This window comes from Etheostoma cragini, chromosome 2, assembly GCF_013103735.1.
Source record: "Etheostoma cragini isolate CJK2018 chromosome 2, CSU_Ecrag_1.0, whole genome shotgun sequence".
Taxonomy (NCBI): domain Eukaryota; kingdom Metazoa; phylum Chordata; class Actinopteri; order Perciformes; family Percidae; genus Etheostoma; species Etheostoma cragini.
The window spans coordinates 24,347,236-24,365,825 of NC_048408.1; the positions used below are offsets into that span (position 1 = coordinate 24,347,236).

An 18,590-nucleotide genomic window follows, 5' to 3' on the forward strand; every position below is an offset into this window, starting at 1 on the left:
CATACGTCCTTTACTCAGGATATATGTGCTACTGGAAACAACAGCAACAGTTTACCATCACAGTGTGATTAACAGCCATGTTTTTGTCAAGCCAAAAAGGTTTCTGTGTTTATGTCCTAGATCAAACTGGGTTATCTGGGTGTGGTGGAAACACAAATCAAGTAAACAAAACCCTTGCATGTGCTTTCGTCTTGTTTTTCTCTCACTATCTCCCCTTCTCCTTCACTGCGCTTCTCGACTTTTCCCTCCCTCTATTTCTTCCTCTAATTAGACTCTCTCTCTCCTTCTCTCTTCCCCCCCTCTCCTCAAAAGCCTGTGGCTCAACTCCAGCCGTGCCTGGGAAAAGCTGACTGTGGTGTCCCCGGGAAAACCTTTGAGAGAGTGGAAAGAAGGGGGGAGGTGGTAAGCGTCTAACTCAGCACATTTACGCCACAGTAGACATTCTGTTTTTTTATTTCTGTGAAAAAGATAAGGTTGCTGGTATTCTACTGTATATTTCTGTTATTGTCAACAAATCACATGAGACCATGCCAACAATCTGTTAGCATGTCTCAACACATTCCAGTTTCCCTACCCTATCTGTGATACTCCCCAATCACATTCGATCCCACTAGGGGTGTGACGAGACACTCGGCTCACGAGACGAGACGATAAACAAGATTGGGTTCACGAGAACAAGATGAGATTTTAACACTATTTTATAGAAAACTTCAGTGACAAAATATGACTAAAAAGTCAGAAAATAAAACCCAAATGGCTTCTCTCTTGTATAACAGACCTAATAACTGCAGCATTTCCACTGGGAATCCAAAATGCTGCCACAAAATGATTTAAAAGTGGCAGGTTGAGTAGGTTCCCATTTTTCCCGGTACTTTCCCTCTGTAATAACCAAAAATTTATTTCAATTGTAAAATATTTCCAAAACTATTCATCCTATTTTCTTAGAACATTGCATTTATTTAAAACATTTTACACAACACACAAAATAATGTGTAACCTCCCTTATTAATAACCTCCCTCTCCCAAACCTCATACCCCAACCTTTTAAATCAAATAATTACACATTTTCTACACTGCACTGTAACTTTTATTCCTGTATTAATATCTTATTCTATTTTAGAATAGATAGAGGTTATTTGCATGACTGTTTTTATTTGCTTTTTAATGTTTTATGTAAAGCACTTTGCCTCATACTGAAATGTGCTGTAGAAATAAAGTTGCCTTGCCTTGCTCAACCACCTCCAGCCTGTCAGTCTGTCACCAGGGCATAGAGAACACGGTTCTTCTGCGGAGGCTCCGCGTAGAGCGTTCGCTGTAGCCTACGTGAGTGGACTGAAGTTTATACTTGTGTGTTGGTGCCTTTAAAGATCCCATGGCATGAAAATTTCTCTTTATGTGTTTTTTTTAATCGCTAATTTGCGTTCCCCTAGCCTGCTTATGGTCCCCCACCAGCTAGAAATGGCGATAGGTGTATACCAAGCCCTGGTTATCCTGCTCTGCATTTGAGATAAGGGAAGCTCAGATGGGCCGATCTGGAATCTTGCTCCTTATGAGCTCCAAAAGGAGCAAGGTTACCTCCTTTTTCTCAGCTTTGCCCGCCCAGACATCATGGCTTTCAAACGAGCAAAGTGGCAGTTGGTCAAGGCCACACCTCCACCATCCACCTAGCTTCCCCATCTCCCCAATAGCTACAGACACAGAAATGGCACGTCCTAAAGAAAGCTCATCTTGGGAGTGGCTCTACTGGCTGTAATTCTGCACCAAGGCTGAATTTCGGGAAATAGATTTCAGATATGGTATTAGGGGACCACTAAGGCCTACATAAAAGCATCCAAAGAGCACCATGTCATGGGACCTTTAAGAGAACAGCAGAGCTGTCATTTGTGTGTGCGAGGGGAGTGTGTGTAGAGTGAGTGAGAGAGTGATGGAGATTAGCTTTGGAGCGAGTACAGACTCTAGAGGCATAGTGGGAGAGACTAAGTGTGTCCCCAGTGCATTCTGACCACGGTCCAAAATCTTTATCAAGAAAAGTTAACCCCCCTCCTGGATTTCATGTTGTTTATGAAGAAGGACAACCTGAAAATAAGTAGGGGGAAACGCAACACTTCCAAGCCAAGTCTGAGCAGACCAATCCCAGTATTTGCTCTCTGTGTTGCCGCAATTCTTTTTTTTTTACTGACCCAGTGCAACAGTGTGGCTCATTGATGTGATTTTAATAGTGGACAATGGAGATATAGTACATAGGAATAAGATATATTAGGCTTTTGATACACAGACTATAAAACTTGACAATACTTGTTCAGTCTCTTGTTGGTCTTGTGTGGAATGTTACAAAAATACAGAATATCACCAGCTTTATCAATTAAGCCCGAACGGTGTCTGCAAGCAGCCAGTGCTGCACTGGCATTATCATACGGCAACTCGAGATAAGACAAGGCAGTCTGACCCAAAGCTGTGCACCGACATCTCACACACACTTACAGTATGTTAAGTGAGACGGAGACGGAAGTGGTTTCTGTCCGACTCCAGATAGTGTTGTCGCTGTTAAATGTGCAACAAGGTAAAAGGTCAACCGTTACAGCTCTAAACAGAAAATAGAGCTGCTGCGTCACTTCAAAACAGTACAAAGTAATCTAGCTGCTTCAACAGCTGGTGATGCTGACGCACTGAGACGTTTGCTATGTTGACAACATGGTTAATGATCATTCACGACATTCTGCTGAAACATTGTGTCATTTACAGTCTGTCTGGCCCGTTGCCGCACATTTGCAGACACTTATAGAATTATTCTAATACCAAGTGGTTCTCCAGCTGCTCAGACATAGATGGGCATTTTTTTATATGTAATAATTAAGCATTTCAATTTTTCTTTAAACCAGCATTGCTTGTTTGTTGGCTACTTCGCAGCATTGCCACAAGCTGCAGTTTCAGCTTTGACATTTTCATCTGGAGTACTGTTTCTGGCCAATATTTAAGTCTTCTTTTTTATCTGTTTTTGGTTTCCACCAACTCCTAAGAGAAATATCTGACTTTTTAGCTGCTAAATGCTCCACTATGTACACCGTATAGTTGCTTACTTTGGCTGTTTGGTAGTCAGCAGTCAGTGTGCAGTGAGTTTTTAGAGCCTAGTGGTCAAAGTGAACCAAAAACAGTAAACATTACGAGCTGTAAAACCATAACAATGAGCTGATAATTCTCTGTGGGTTTGTCACAGTCACTTGATCCATTGGCAACACAACATATTGATTAGACCAGCTTTATGGCTAAGATTAAAATGTCAAATACTGTATGTTTGTCTTATTGGCTTAAGTAATCTAATTATGAACATATACATGTATGCATATACATACACAAACTAGCACTACAGCATAGACAAGCTCTATGGAAAGCTTTGGCTCATGTTTTAAGAGTGGCGGTCTTTGTTGATATCTTCAGCAGCTAAAGACACATGTTTTAAGTCAGGCGTTTGTTTAGCCACATTGTGGACTCTATCACTATGTATTTTCTGATTTTGTATTTTACTATGATACTGTAATTTATTGGGCTTTTTATGATTATCAATTTGTTGTAATGTATTTATTTATCTGGCTTGTGAAGCACTTTGTGACTCTGTGATAAGTGCTATATACATAAACTTTACTTTCTTACTTACTAACTTTCATCCGCCCAACTGACATCAAATAAAATCATCCCATCTTATATTAAATTGCCCTAAATGTTGTCCTGCAAAACTAAAAAGAAAATCATGTCATCTTATGATGATGATTATGAGGTTTTCAACTCATCCAAACTGAAAACACTGAAACTGATACTGGTATATGGGTCAGTATAGGTGCCATTTTATCAAAACCTGCTTTAAACATACTTTGTATAACAGCCTTATTTTCCAACTACTCAATGCGAATAGTTATACAGTAAAAAGAGGATCGGTGATGTGTGCAACCCACGACCAGCGTGTGTTTAATATGTTACGGTTAGAAGGTAAAAAAAAAAAATGACACTGCAATCTACAAGCCGTTTCAGATTGTGTTCAGTGCAGCGTAGCACAGCAGATGAAACTCCACAGGGCTCCACTTCACTGGCTCCATTTCCAGTCAAGAGAAAAATATAATGGAAAGTCTCCAAACACAAAAACATGGGCGAGGTAAGTTATGCAGAAAAACAATAAATACTTCCACAGGCTTTGCTCGGTGCGGTGCTCCTCCACTGTGACTTAGTTCTGTGAGTATTGTTTCTGATATTGTCCAGTTACTTCCTCTGACGTTTTGAGCATGTCACTAATTATTAGCTTTGTTACTCCCGGCTGTGGTGAATCAGTTACTGTGCAGATATCTGTGACTCTAGACTGCTGAAGTGTTATGGAAATATTTATGGAACTGAGGCGTACAAAAGCAGTTAACATACACAGTGAAAGGTTTTTCTACTAAAGGGTATTTTTTTGCATTATTCCTCTATTTGACAGCTCACAGTAAAGTGAGACAGAAACAATAAAGACGGATGATAAGAGACAAGAGATCCTGAGCTGTAATCTGTTCCGAGATGTTGTGATTCGTTGTGTTCTAAAGAAAAAAGGTTGGCTTTTTGAGTACGTTGCCCCCACATGGACAAATAAAAGTCCGTATTACATTTTCACACTGATGATTACTGAATAAATACAGCTTAGTCATCGGATGATCTTTGACTACTGAGACATGTTACATGTGAAGCATCCGGTCAGCCAGTGAGTAATCTATGACTGATCATGACTCCTGGTCAGTTAATGAACTCAAGGCTGGTTTTGAATGCAGACATATTACTAATAATGGGAGGATTAAGAGTAATTAATATTTCATGAGTTTGGGATGTGCTATGGAGAGTGATTGGATACCTCAGACTGCTGCATGAGAACTATAAGGAGTTTTAAGGATTGCCTGATGTATTGTTAAAGCAGCTAGTTATGAGAAATAGCTTCAACTTTTGGAATGGGGTGTCAATGCAAGTTTTGTCGTTTAACCGTTCCTGGATGTGACACTGAATTATACAAAAAAGGTCATTTTTTTTAGATAAGTATATGTTTCAGCTGTCACAGTAATCCATCCTTAACAAGCAGCCATCATTGAAAAACTCTTTCTAAGGCCCCCAAACATCAACAACCACCTGAACTTAGTTGGAAAAACTACTGTAGGATCCTGGAATTTCTATACATACCGAATATGTCAATCTGAATGTTGGGGAAGTGAGTAAAATTGATGCACAAGACATCTAAAATATTTCAATTTGATGGAATAGCAAAGCAGTGTAAACAACATATAGTGTCAACAAAGACTTGGGACAAACTGACTTACAACCTTGAAGCTACTTCAGGGTAAAATAAAAGGGGGCAAGTGTATGTTACATGGCTAATCTACTCACCAGTTGGAACTCAGAGCGTCGTGCGTAGGCCTCCTGTATGCCGGCATCGGCCCAGAGCGCGCTCAGCGCCATCACGTACAGCTGAAACTCACCGGGCTCGACCCCCGAGCCGCCCACGCGTCCCTCCCACGACATCACCAGCATGCCCTGCTTCTCGTTCTCGCAGCTCTGCCAGCTGATACCTAGCTTGTCCCGGGCATCCACCAGCACGCGCATGCCCTGCACAAACACACAATCAGTGCAAATACATGAGCCCGAATGTGGTGAAGTAGTGTAACAGCTGCTTTTTTCTAATGTCAGCATTTTTGTACTATGTAATATTTCCTGACCACATGGAGAGAAGAAAAAAAAGACTCAATCTGTATGTGCTGCTTCCTGGCAAGAACGTCAACACAGAGTCTAGGGTTACTGGTAAACATGGAGTAACTTTAACAGTGTAGCGCATGTGTCTAACCCACACACAGACACACACGCACATTTGCATGTGTGGTTGTTGGTAGTTTTCTGAAGGGAACCATGTAGACTGATCTGTGTGGGAGGTCTTCTGCTGAGTGATCAAACTAACCAACACACAGAGACTCAATGTTTTGTATAACGTCTCCTTTTCTCTCTGTATATATTTTTATTACACTTTTTTTAATCAACTCCTTTTAATTGTTCCAATTCAGCATTTCATGATGTGTTTGGTTAAGTCTATTTGGTGATTATTTTAAACATCATTTATCTAGTCCATTTTGTTGCTTGTCTATTCATAAGATATTTTTCTTTGCGTATATCTTTATGGCTTAATCATTGGCTCCAAGGTGAAGATTATTTCCCAGCATCCTTAAGTTCAGAATCTGCTGTATTATTAAAGCCTGTTTGCTTGATTTATTTACTGAAACAACAGAGGAAGCGGCAGCAAACAGTATCAGAGAACTACAAAGGTCACAGTGGGTTAAGGGATGTGAGGACATGTGTGTGTGTCAATGAGTCATGACCACCTAACTCTTGTGCAATAGTAATGTCTACTCAAGTTTATTTACATAGCTTAATATTGCATTCAATGGGGCTTTACAGACCCACAACAAGAACAGCTGCCAACCCAGCTCAAATCCTCTAAAGAAAAAAATCTGGAAGAAATCTCAGACAGGGTTGTTCAAAGAGAGAGACCCCCTGCTAAGATACATGGGTGTGCAACAGGAGGTGGGGGTGTGAAAAAGGCAAAACATGAAAAAAATATAGTAGGATTTGTGACAGTTTGTAGAAGGCATCAGTAATGCAGCTACTATATGTGTGTGCGTGTGTGTGTGTGTGTGTGTGTTGTGTAAGCTTGTGTGTGTGCATTTTGACTGGGACGCTGCTTTGTGACTGGTGTGTGATGTTTTTTTGTTGTTTTTACAGTAGAAATGCATACAAGACTGACAAAGCTAGTGCTTAACACAAAGACACACATGCAACCGTAATCTGACACGACATGCGCATCGAACAGCAGCATGTTGGCGGAGAGTCACTGTGAGCGAGCTTTGAGTCACATCCACTTTCTGTTTGTAATCCAACCTCAGCGTACTTGTAGCATAATCCCACACAGTCTTGTCTGTCTCTTTTCCTGTATAAGCGCATACCTTGTCTCAATTCAGCATGTCTGCACTTCTACAACAAATACATCAAAACTGTAAAAAGTTGGAACAACGGGTGTAATTCCAGTCTTGAGACTTTTGTTCCACCTCATAACCTTCCCTTTCCCCAATTTCCAGTCTCTACCTCTGTCAAATAAAGGTGAAAATGCCACATATTTAAAAAGAAAAAAATCTTGAAAAATGATTACACATTAACCAGGTCTGGCCTGTTTTAACGGCCCCAAATGTATAGCAAGAAATGCAGCCTTCTTTTGTCCACATTTGGAGGACAATACCAAAGTACCCTTCCCAAACTGTAATGTCAGCTGGTCATTCTATTATTGGAGCTTTCAGGTGATCCTAGTATAGTTAGGATATATCATATGCCCACTTTGTGTATGGTAGATATTGGTCCCTAATAATGGTCCCTAATAATTATGCCTCTTAAAATTGCAGACTGATGAAACAAAAAAAACACAAAACGGAACATACACTGCTTTGGTCTTCTTTTCCCTGTCTGGATATGTTGCTTTAGAGATACGTGGGCGTTATGTAGATGTGTGGTAACCACGGCTGAGCAACTTGCGAGTAACATGTAGTTACATTTTCGATAGGTGCACACCAGACTTAGGGCCGTTTCTCCATGTACCTACGTATGTAGCCAAGCCCTAGATATAACATAGAAGCATAAATCACGCTTAAAGGGCTGGTTGTACTACAAAAAAAGCAGTTTTACAACCTGTTGTCAGACCACAAAGTGTATAAATAAAGTGTTTATACATGATCCAAACGGCCACGCTCAAAATGAAAAGCTGGCCGTCATTGGAATAGGGTGTCATTTATAGAATTGCACTAACTATTTCACATGAAAAAAGTTGTGCCTAGGATGAAAAAAGAGCTAAAGAGACAAAAGACCAGTGGCCCTCAGTTGTATCCCACCACATGGAACTTGTTTCCTCACAGTCATGCCGCGGCCAATGGTATTATTAGCAGTCGCCTACAGTCGCATCTGGCTGGGCCTTTAAAAGAAAAAGAAGCTCTGTTTCATTTATCACTTTTGTGCAATTACGAAGTAACTTCCTTCCGTTTTCCGCACCATCAACTGCACTGCCCTTCTCCGGCTATCTTTTGCGCCCCAACAATCCACTCCCCTCTGTACAGAAGGCATCAAAAACTGTTAAAATATGGCAAAAGGCAGGTAGCCAGTGCCTCTTGCCCCTACCCTTTAACAAACAAGCATTACTATAAGTAACTTCTGCAATCCATACTATTCAATCTGTACAAGCAGTCCTAAATTTCTCTCCTTCATTAGGTTCCCATGAAGGGAGGGTGTCCTCACAGAACTTTGTTTTATGTTCTAGTATTCTAACGTTTACAAAGATGCCAAATATGCAGAGTTTTTGGGATTCAATGGGCTAAGCTAATAATGAATGTATCATGTGAAACTGACAGTGTGGAAAAAAATCTTAAAGCTACTTTAACTTCAAAAACCTGTCAGCTTGCTTTACTGTACCTACCTTGATTGATTCATGTTTGGGAAAGCACTTAATTAAGGAGTAATAAAAGACAATCAGATAAAAATAAAATAAAACTGCTTCATGAAAAACTCCAAACCATCATGTGCTCAACATAGAAAGTGGATGGAAACTAACCATTCTTTATTGTTGTTGTTTATGTTCTGTTCTATCCAAGAGGTAAAGCTAAATTAGTGGATACACGAGTTGTTCAGCCATCCTACACTTGCTGATGGGGCGTGACAGAGTTACATTAGGACCAACTGTTTTTGAGTTTCATAATTTTTGAGAAATAAGTAAATCCACTTTGACAAGGATCAGCCCAGAGATTTATCCGTTCCTGGAGTTATAATTAATGAGATTAAAAGAGCGGGGCCACACCTGAACTCCACCTACATGTTATTTATTTTTATAAGCCTAATTATGCTACGCATCTGTGTGTTCTCTTTCAGTTTTATCCCTTCTTAACTTCACACTTTGTTCTCTTTCTCTCTCATTAGGTTCCCATGAAGGGAGGGTGTCCTCTACACCCGACAAGTGAGGCTGAGCCACACTACTGATCAGGTAACATCCCACTTAATACACCAATGCTTCGCAGCTTTACTAAGGGAATCGTGTCAGTTCATGGTGTCATAAAATACTGGGAATTATACACTAATGGTAAATGTAGTCATTTTTAAGCCTTTACTGGGAAATTGTGATGGACACTTTCAAATATTTTAATAGTCCAAAGAAGTACAGATTAGTCAAAAAACTAATCAACAATTAATCAGTAATGGAAATAAACATGTGATTGCTGTTTGGTGGTTTTCTCTCGTTGTTTATACTTTTGGGTCTGGGACTGTCGGTGGGACACAACAAGTACTTTTAGTTTTAGTCTTTTGTTGTTGCATAAAATAGAGAGCCAATGAATAGCAACAGGGTGGGTCACGGGATTACAGGCATGTAGTATCATGCTGCATTGGAGAAGACGCCAGTCGTGCCATTTTTTCCTCTCCCATGCCCTGCTACACATTATGCATTGTGTGTTTTTCAGGAGGTTAACTGATGGTGAAATGTGTGTATGTGGGTGGGTTTGGGGGGGTCCTGTTCATGCTGTGGCCTAAGACAGCACCGTCACTGTATGCTGGTATTCAGGGCAGGGTATTGTATACCACCTCAGCTGTGTGGAAGAAACTGGCTCTTATCATCCTTGTCTAGGCTGTGTGGCACTCAGGGCGGATGTGCTCATCCCTCAGGAATAGTCTGGTATTGTTAGCTGGTGAAGGAGGCCCAGCCATGACAGCAAACAAAGGGACAGCGCATGCGCACACACACACACATGCACACACACACATACACACAAACACTTCAGGATAAAAATATGCACTATGTCAACAAACCTCTGAGTGTTTGTTTAAAGATTATTTTCTGGGCTTTTCCACCTTTTGACAGGACAGTTAGGTGAAAGAGAGGGGGAAGACATGTAGGAAATCACAGGTCGGACTCAAACCCCAGACCTCTGCATCAGGGCACAAACCTCTCATTACATGTGCGCCTGCTGCACCAATGAGCCAACCTGGCCAAAAACCTCTGAGTGTTTGCAAGTATGTGTGCATGTGTGTGTGAGCTTCAACTGTGGGATGAAAATGTCAATATTAGGGCTGCAAATATGGATTATTTCTACAACTGATTAACCTGCTGATTATTTTCCTGATTGATCAACAATTGTTTGGTCTATAAAATGTCAGAGATAGTAAATGTCCATCGAAATATCCCAGAGCCAACCAATGTGTTTTATTCTTGCCCGTTAGTTTTTTTCCTTCTGGCAGAAGTAATTTGATTTTATCTCTGAAATACTTGTGATGACTGTAACAGTCTCTCCCCATCTTTGCTTTCACATCTTTACTGGCCAGACGACATCTCCTTCTTCACTGGAACTCTACAAAAGCCCCTTCCAGTGCTTAATGGCTAAGGGATGTTGTGTTTTTTCTGAAAATAGAAATGATTAAATATTCTGTAAGTGTTACAGTAAGTGGCAGCTCTCTTTATCTTTCTTTAAATCTCTTCCTTCTTAAAAGGAAAACGGTATGGCTCCTTTTTTTTTACCTCTGAAAATACACAGTCGATATTTCACAATTACTTTTTTGTTTGCTCCTTCTCTTTCATTGTGTTATTTCTACCTCAATGAGGTGTATTTTTCGTTGGACCATACTATTCAATCCAATACACATCTAACAAAAAACTTTCCCAGAGCCACTGCTGCTTGAGTCCAAAGTATATCAAATACATTCAGTTTCCCATCATAATGATTAGGAAAAGCACATCTTATTTTTGAGGAGATGGTGCTAGTGATTGTTTTGGTGATGTTTATTTGAAAAAAGGATGATGAAAAACTCATTAATCGCGTCAACTCTAGTCAGTATATCTCTAAAGACTGATTAATCGAGGAATCTTCCAGCTCTGGTCTCCTAATGTCTTTTTCTCACCCATCCTTGGGTTTAACTTTACTTATTTAACATGGTTTCAACAAGTTTTATAGGCTTCTTAAGGAGAGCTCACAACAAACAAAATAATCTATAGATTTTAAACTAAAAAGACAAACGTAGGAGACACCAATAATAAATATGGTGGTTTAATCTATGGACATTGGGCTGTAAAGTTTTCCTGAAGGCTCCTAGCTATGTATTTCCTATTCTTACCTTTAGTATATTCTCATAGATAGTGTCCCGGAAATCCAGAAGTGCTTTTTTATCAAATTGTTGTCCGTTTATGATGCGCATCTGTTTGAGGAATGTGGACTTTCCGCTCTCCCCGGCCCCGAGCAAGAGAATCTTCACCAGCCGGCGAACGGCTCTCCTCTCCCGGGCGAGCATCGCGTCTATCTCCCGGCTCCTGCGCCGCGCCTCCCGCTCCTGCGCCGCATCCCTCTCCCGGCTCCCCTCCTTGCTGCTCCCCGGGTCCCGGCTGGCCTCCGCCGGGAGCAGGCAGCGGCTCAGGGTGCGGACCACTCCCGACATGGCGAGTCGTGGGAAAAGTTCACCGAAACTCCAGTGGGAAAATGTTCATTATAGGATGTGACCTCTGGGGGGGAAATAACCCATTCTTCTTACATCCAACCTGATAAATAATAAGGTTTCAGCGGATAATGCAATACAGTATAGGCCTACATCTAGATTTAAAAGGTGAAACCGTTATCTAGTCTCCAGTCGACAGACAACCCGTGTCCATCTTGGTTAGACCACGCCATCAACAAAAATCAATCCGGATAGAGACGAAACAAAGCCGGGAAATGTTCCGAAAATTGTGTAGTCTAAAGGTCTAAGTCCGTCCCGGACTGAAAAAAAGATCTAAAGTTGATCAGAAATCTGTCTGTTCAGTCGAAGCCACACTACATTAAGAAGACACACACATCCACGGTGGGGGGACAGCCTATCCACACTCTCTATCTCTCTAACTCCCAGCGGTTTGTGAACTTGGGCAGCGGAGTTAGAGCAGCTCATACGGGCGGCGGTGGGGCGGTCAGACTGCTGAGGGCGCCGGTGCTCTACCGGGGATCACCGCCAGGGGACGCCCGTGGACACAATACAGAGGGAGAGACACTCTGGTTCGCCCTGTAAGCACCCATAGATGGCCTATACAACCCTTTTCTCTCTGATCAGAGGACTGTAAGTGAAATGTTACTTTTTTTATCAATTTTTTAAAATAATTTATTAAAGGAAATGCACAATACAGGTTACATCAAACAGTATAATTTCCCCCAGTTTGTCTTTTTTGTAAACAGGAACAAAATTACCCTCACCCACGCTTCCTATAGACCTCTTGGTAGCTGGTATGTTCACACAAAAACAAATTATCTTATGAATGTACATTCTCACAGCTATGCATCCATATCCTTTCAAAGCATAGTTCCACATACGTCTAGAACATATCAGGTGGTTCAAATTTTGCAATTATTTAACATGTGTCAACCATTCTGTGAGGTGGTCAAATACCAACAGAAAAAGAGAGAGACAAATAAATAGGCAAGTGGTTTATAAAAAATAAACAATGGAAAGGATGGGGGCGGGGGGGGGGTCTGTCTCAGTTACAATTAGAGACCCTCACTCAGAGGACTTGAATTAGAACCTTTCCACACACCCTCTCGGTGTAAATTTGATCATCTTTAGCTTTAAAACCAAGATCTCCAAACTAACAAAATTCGCCTAAGGGCCAAAAGTGATGTGAATGCAATGATGTCCGACTGGTTTGCATTTAAACTCAGGATTTCCTCTGCCATACCAAATATTACTATAAGTGGACAGGACTCCAGCATCACTCAAAGAACCTCGCTTATTGTTTTAAAAACCATTGGCCAGTAGTCTGAGAGTTGGGGGCAGGACCAGAGAGAATGCACTAAGTTGGTTGGAGAAAAACAACAATTATCGCAGCTAGCGTCCGTCCTAGGGTATATGTTGGCAAGCCTTGGCTTGTTTAAATGCACTCTATGTAACCCCTTAAACTATATAAACCACAATCTAACTCTAACTCTTTTCAGTGCCAGTTTCCCAATATTCCTCAGTCAGGTAAATACAAAGCTTATCCTCCCATTTGCTTTTAAATTTGTTTAGGCTTTGATCTCCAAGAAAAATCAGCTGAGAATATAGTAGAGATTAGTCCTTTATTCACAGAGGAGATAGTAAGTTTGTCCAACACTGTGATGGCAGGGAGATCAGGAAAAGGAAAACATAGATTCTTAACAAAGTGGCAAACCTGTAGATACCTAAAAAAACAAACTATGAGTGATAGGTTTATATTTAAGTGTTCAATGTATTTAACTATTCTCAGGGAGCCTTTCGGGGCAGTCAGCATGAAGTAGACCCTAGGGTGCAGGAATAGATCGGAATGTGTAAAACTAGTAGAAGTGTCTCACAAATAAGGAGTTGTTTCAAAGCTAACCGTGTCTAACAGAAATAGATCAACTGACCGGTGCAGGACAAGAAGACTTTAAAAAATGCAGTTATTCTGATGTTCATTGGTGTACAGTTTGTTCACTGTTTGAATAAAGCTGCAAATGATCGGAAATCTTTGGACTCGTCATCTTTGAAGTCTACATCATCATTTCCTGATCTCAACCCCGATATTAACAAGGAAGGTTATATTGTCTACACAGATTATCAAATCTGTCAAATATGTTATCTGTATATGCAGTAGATCTTTAATGTGTTTGAGACCACTCAAACTCCATTGTCTAAATGTTGAATCAAGTGTAGAAGGAGGGAAAAGATGGTTCTTATAAATAGGGCCAGGAACTGACGCTGATGTTAGCTTATAGTGATAACGAAATTTATTGAACGTTTTGAGAGTGCGCAATACAACAGGATTGGATAAAAGAGCTTTACTGGCGAGGAGGAATACACTAAAGCTAGGAGAGATGTGGAGCCACCAAACTGTGCCCCAAGGAGACACCAGTTTGTAACTGATACTGGATGTCCAATAGTAATGGATAAAACATAAAAAAAGGGATTATCCACCCATATCTCTTTAAAGAATGGCCTTATTAATCCTTGGAACCTTACTCCCCCAAATGCATGAGGTAATAGATTGGTTGACCAATTAAAAAATTACTTGGGTATAAAGACCGGCAGGCATTGGAATAAATAAATAAATCTGGGAAGTATTGTCATCTTCACTGAATGTACTTCCCTGCAATGACTAGAGGAAAACTGCACCATATATCAAAGTCAGCCTTCATTTGGTTAACTTGAGGGCTATGGTTAGCTTCAAACAGAGAGGAGAAGCAGCGAGTGAAGTGTATGAAGTTTTACTTTTTGTCTGCATGTTTAGCCTTCATCAGATCCCCATTAGCAGTTGCTAATTTTCCTGGCGTGTACACACATTCAAAAAAGGGTCCAAATAAAACATGAATACAATCATGAAAACAAGGTCCAAATGACAGATTTAAAACATGAATAAAACACAGCTGCTTGATTGTAGTACAGCACAACCAAATCAATAACACAAAACTATCAATGGTATCAATACATTACTCAAATTATCAAATATAATACAAACAAATGAAAGACAGTGCACCGACAAACAAGTACAAACGCCAACACGACATTTGAGTTGCTGGGACAACCATTCATAAAATTCACAACAAGATCATTTAATAGTGTCTCTACTTAGGTAACAGTAATGGCCAAAGAAAACACTATGGTTTGGGTTTCCCCTTACCAAATACTATGTAAAAGGTTTTGCTTTTTAAAGGTCCAGTCCCACTCCCAATCATTGTCATATTGTACATTTAAGAGTTGTGTCATTCTGTGCAAATACATTCAAAATTCTTCTCATATTGAGTTCCTTTATGCAAATAAATATTAAATGAGTATCTGGTGTTATGTCTCTGTCAGTGGTGTAAAACTGCTGCAGCCGGCAGGTTGTTGAAGCAGGTCGGGTCAAAGACAAAATGTTTACTCTAACATCCACTAAGAAAGAAAATTAGAAAGTCTAGATGTCAGAATGAATGTTGTTCTTTTAGTAGTCATATTTTACCACAACTGGAACACCCTGGATTGGATTAAAGAATATGTACAGTGCTGTATTTATCACCTTAAAGGAATTTTGTTATATAAAGCACCCCATTATATTTCCGAGCTGTGAACCTCTAAATCTTGCTCAGATTCATCTTGAAATCCTTAGGATGTTTCGGTTTAATTAGTGTGATCAAATGTTTTATCAGCCTTTTACCTCAGCCATGGTCTGCAGTTTGTTGGAGACTAGCTGTAAATTGTTTTTTGTTTGTTTATCTGTCCATTAAATCACACATTATGTCTCAGACAGACAAATGCACTTAATAGATATTGGTCAATTTGAGGAATATCTCACTTTTGTGTTTTCGTAAATGTTCTGTGTGAAAAAAGTAAAAATCTGTGTGGACTTGACAAGGCATTGCAAAAATTTTAAAAGAGAGAGCGCTGCGCAGTGAAACTCACAAACGTCATAGAGTTACTCGGTTGGCTTAAACTGAAAGTTGGTTTCTCGCCGAGATGGTTCCTCAACCAGTGTCTCTTTTTATCATCACAATGCCTCAACACTTTCTCTTCTTCTCCGTCAAACAGCCAGATAGCCAAAGTCTCCATGCCAGCCCGTGTCCCTGGGAAACATAAGCTTCTCACTCAGCCAAGGCAACATGAGAGCCTCTGCTTGACAGCCTTCTTGCACAGAGAAACTCATCAGCTACAGGATCCAGGGTTTGTGATTTAATGGATCCAGGCTGTTTACAGGGCCAGTTTCACTGCAAGACTAATCTGCCTCACAAACGCCAGTTGGGTCAGCAGACCAGCAATACTCCAGCAGGCTCCTGACTTCTACCAACTATCTGCTGTTACCAAGACGGTGTGCCAAAGGAAGTGGACCCAGTAGAAGCCGGCCAGCTGCAGCAGACACAGAGGTGGAAAGTTGTGTGCAGTGAGATTCACCAGATAGAACCTATTCGGAGTTGATGCTGAGCAATGCTAATACATTTGCATTTCAGTTCCTCTAACATCATAGGAAGACGGTACATGTGTTTTTCAGTTTTTGTTCAAATTTAAGTAAAAACTTAATCACTTTTAATTCTAATTGGCATGGTCTCTTCTAAACACTACTTAAACATCAGCACATTAGACATTTTCTTTGGCAATTTAGTAATTTCACATTAATTATTAATTTTGCCTGAGAAGGGAAGGAAACAATTACATCCCAACAGATCAATTATTACTTAGGCAGATGTCATCAGTGTTAGAAGGAACACAGTCTCTAAATATAAATTATTCAGCCATTAAAAATGAGTCCAGATGGGTTTTTGGTGTAACATCGCCCTGCATATGTTGAATATTCCACGGTTTTTGCCCTTACTTTCACAATAGTTTTGTTTTTTTTAGTATTAGGCTACTATTACACCCACGACAGCACATTGATGACAAAGTAGCCTGTGAAAACGTTCTAAAATTCCCCAAACTAGGGCATGTTAAAGCTTTAGTGCAGACTTTTTTTAATATATATTAACAAATGTCTGTTACACTTTCACCCCGGAGACTGGGGATCGTGTCCCACGTCTTGCACTTCCTTTCCCCGTTTTGCTTTCCTAACCACAACGGCCCCATTGTTGTGGGCACCATGTGGCGTTTCATTCCCCCGTTGTTGTGTGCCACAGAGCAGCCCCGTGTCATGTCAGTTTCTGAAATGGTCAGGTTAAAAAATCGTGCACGTAATAAATGAGAAAATCTTGACATGTACACAAATTAATAAATCAAAATAATGTGACACATTCACAAAGTGGCGTGAGCCCGGGTTGGCTTGTACCATGTGGAGGTGCCGACAGTTTTATTGTCATTAGGCCTACTTAGAATTCCTAAGTAGGAGACAGAAATTACGCACCATTGCTGTAACAGATTTGGAAGATGGTTGGAAGACCAGCATCTTCCCAGTAGAGGTTGGTTGCAGGGGATTCGTTGCCACATCCACCCCCAGTTTGCTGAGAATTATAGGAGTGAAGGGTCAATCTCTCCAACAGGCCATCAAGTCAGGGTCAAGTGCTGCTGAAAAAAAGCAATGATTGGCTCGAAATTGAGCGTAAGGACCCCAATTGGGCAGCAAGGCAGAAACAGATGATAGGCGGTCAGGCTTAGTCCTGACTCGGGGAGAAGGACGTCCCTGACATGTAGAGTTCATAAGGAAAATGAAGGGTATGGCATGGAGGGGGGCGTACCTGGGACGCTGGGTACACTGTTGAGCCCTCTGGAGACGTCGTAGGTTTCAATCAGCAAAACGTTGATGAAGCAGGGTGCCCACCTGATGACCCTAATGACATACCTTACCCTCCGTTTCACCACTCCACCCCATGCTATTTCGAAGAGTTTCCTACTAAAGGGATTGAAACATCTAGTTCTATTAGCTCCACTAATAAAGCCTGCTGTAATTAAAGACGACAGCAGTAAATTGGAGGATACATTTCTGGAGAAGCTGTTTCTGATAAAGACCTATTCAGATGTTTTTATACAAATTCCTTTTGGCAAGTACAAATTCAATGTAAACATTTTCTTCTTTAGAAAATAGATACTTTTGTCAAACAAACGGGAAATGATGCCCCCACATCAGTTTCCATCCTTTGTAACCCCTAATTTGGCACCAATAACCGCTAAATGGAATTCAGCCATCATTCATTTTTATTATTTGCACTATTTTTTTTACTGTGACATGGTACAAGAACTCTGACCCCTTTGTGCAGCAAACTGTCACACACTTACTGGATCTCTGAGAGTTTATATTCAGCTCACAACTCCTTTCAGTCTTATGGAGATCGGAATTGAATATTTTTTGAAAGTGTTTTCTTAAGGCACATTGTGGAAGATATTTCAGAAATGACTGAATTATTTGAATAGCAAAAAAGACTCATGCATTTGTGCTTTAACTTTAAATTACGAGGAAGCAAAGGCCGAAAAATCAAGAATGTGTTCATGTGTTCTTGGAATGCTTACAAAAAAAAGAAAAGTTAATTATTAAACCTGAAGCACAACATTTTTATATTGAATGTGGAATTAATTCACAGATTTGAAGTGAGCCCAGGTTCATGGTTTTTGTGGGAAATTTTGTTGCTCAACATTTCCTCTGGTCTTCACACCAAACGCATTTTGCTTTCATTTTTAGTGTTATGTACTGTTTGTTATTGTCTGAAGATAAATCCCTCCTCTGTTTGTGATCTTGTGGTTTCTTTTTTCTCCTGTAAAAGTTTTTTTTTGTGTTTTGTGAGTTTTTCCTCATCCAATCGAGGATCTGTGTTGTAAAGCCCTCTGAGACAAATGTAAAAAAGGCTTCTAAATGAATGAAATTGACCAGATTTAACTTTAAATCTTTGAATTCAGAGAACATTTATAGTGTCAAATCAAAAATCGTGTTGTGTTGCAATTCTAACTTTCTCCCTATAGAGGGCGCTGTTAAATAAGAAAAGAAAAGAACAAGACGCTCCTTCTGAAGAAATCTCTACTTTTAACCCCTTAACGCGGTCAGCAAGCAAGGTAACAGCAACTTCCCAAGAGAAGGTTTTGGAGGTCACGCTCAGAACATCATTTTCTTCATTGACTCCATC

The 18,590-nt window shown here is 40.4% G+C and overlaps 1 protein-coding gene across 2 annotated transcripts in view; it reads right to left on the reverse strand.

The window, feature by feature from the left end:
* gna12a (guanine nucleotide binding protein (G protein) alpha 12a) overlaps positions 1-11,949 on the reverse strand; it is a 21,245-nt gene extending 9,296 nt beyond the window's left edge. Inside the window, exons 1-2 of one of the 2 annotated variants that reach the window (XM_034893735.1) lie at positions 11,185-11,949; positions 5,392-5,610 (exon numbers count right to left, since the gene is read on the reverse strand). In XM_034893735.1, coding sequence (XP_034749626.1) covers positions 5,392-5,610; positions 11,185-11,502 — 537 coding nt within the window. In that variant the 5' untranslated portion in view covers positions 11,503-11,949. The remainder of the gene's footprint in view (positions 1-5,391; positions 5,611-11,184) is intronic. The other variant, XM_034893739.1, reaches the window with a different exon arrangement.
* Between the last annotated feature and the right edge of the window lie 6,641 nt (positions 11,950-18,590).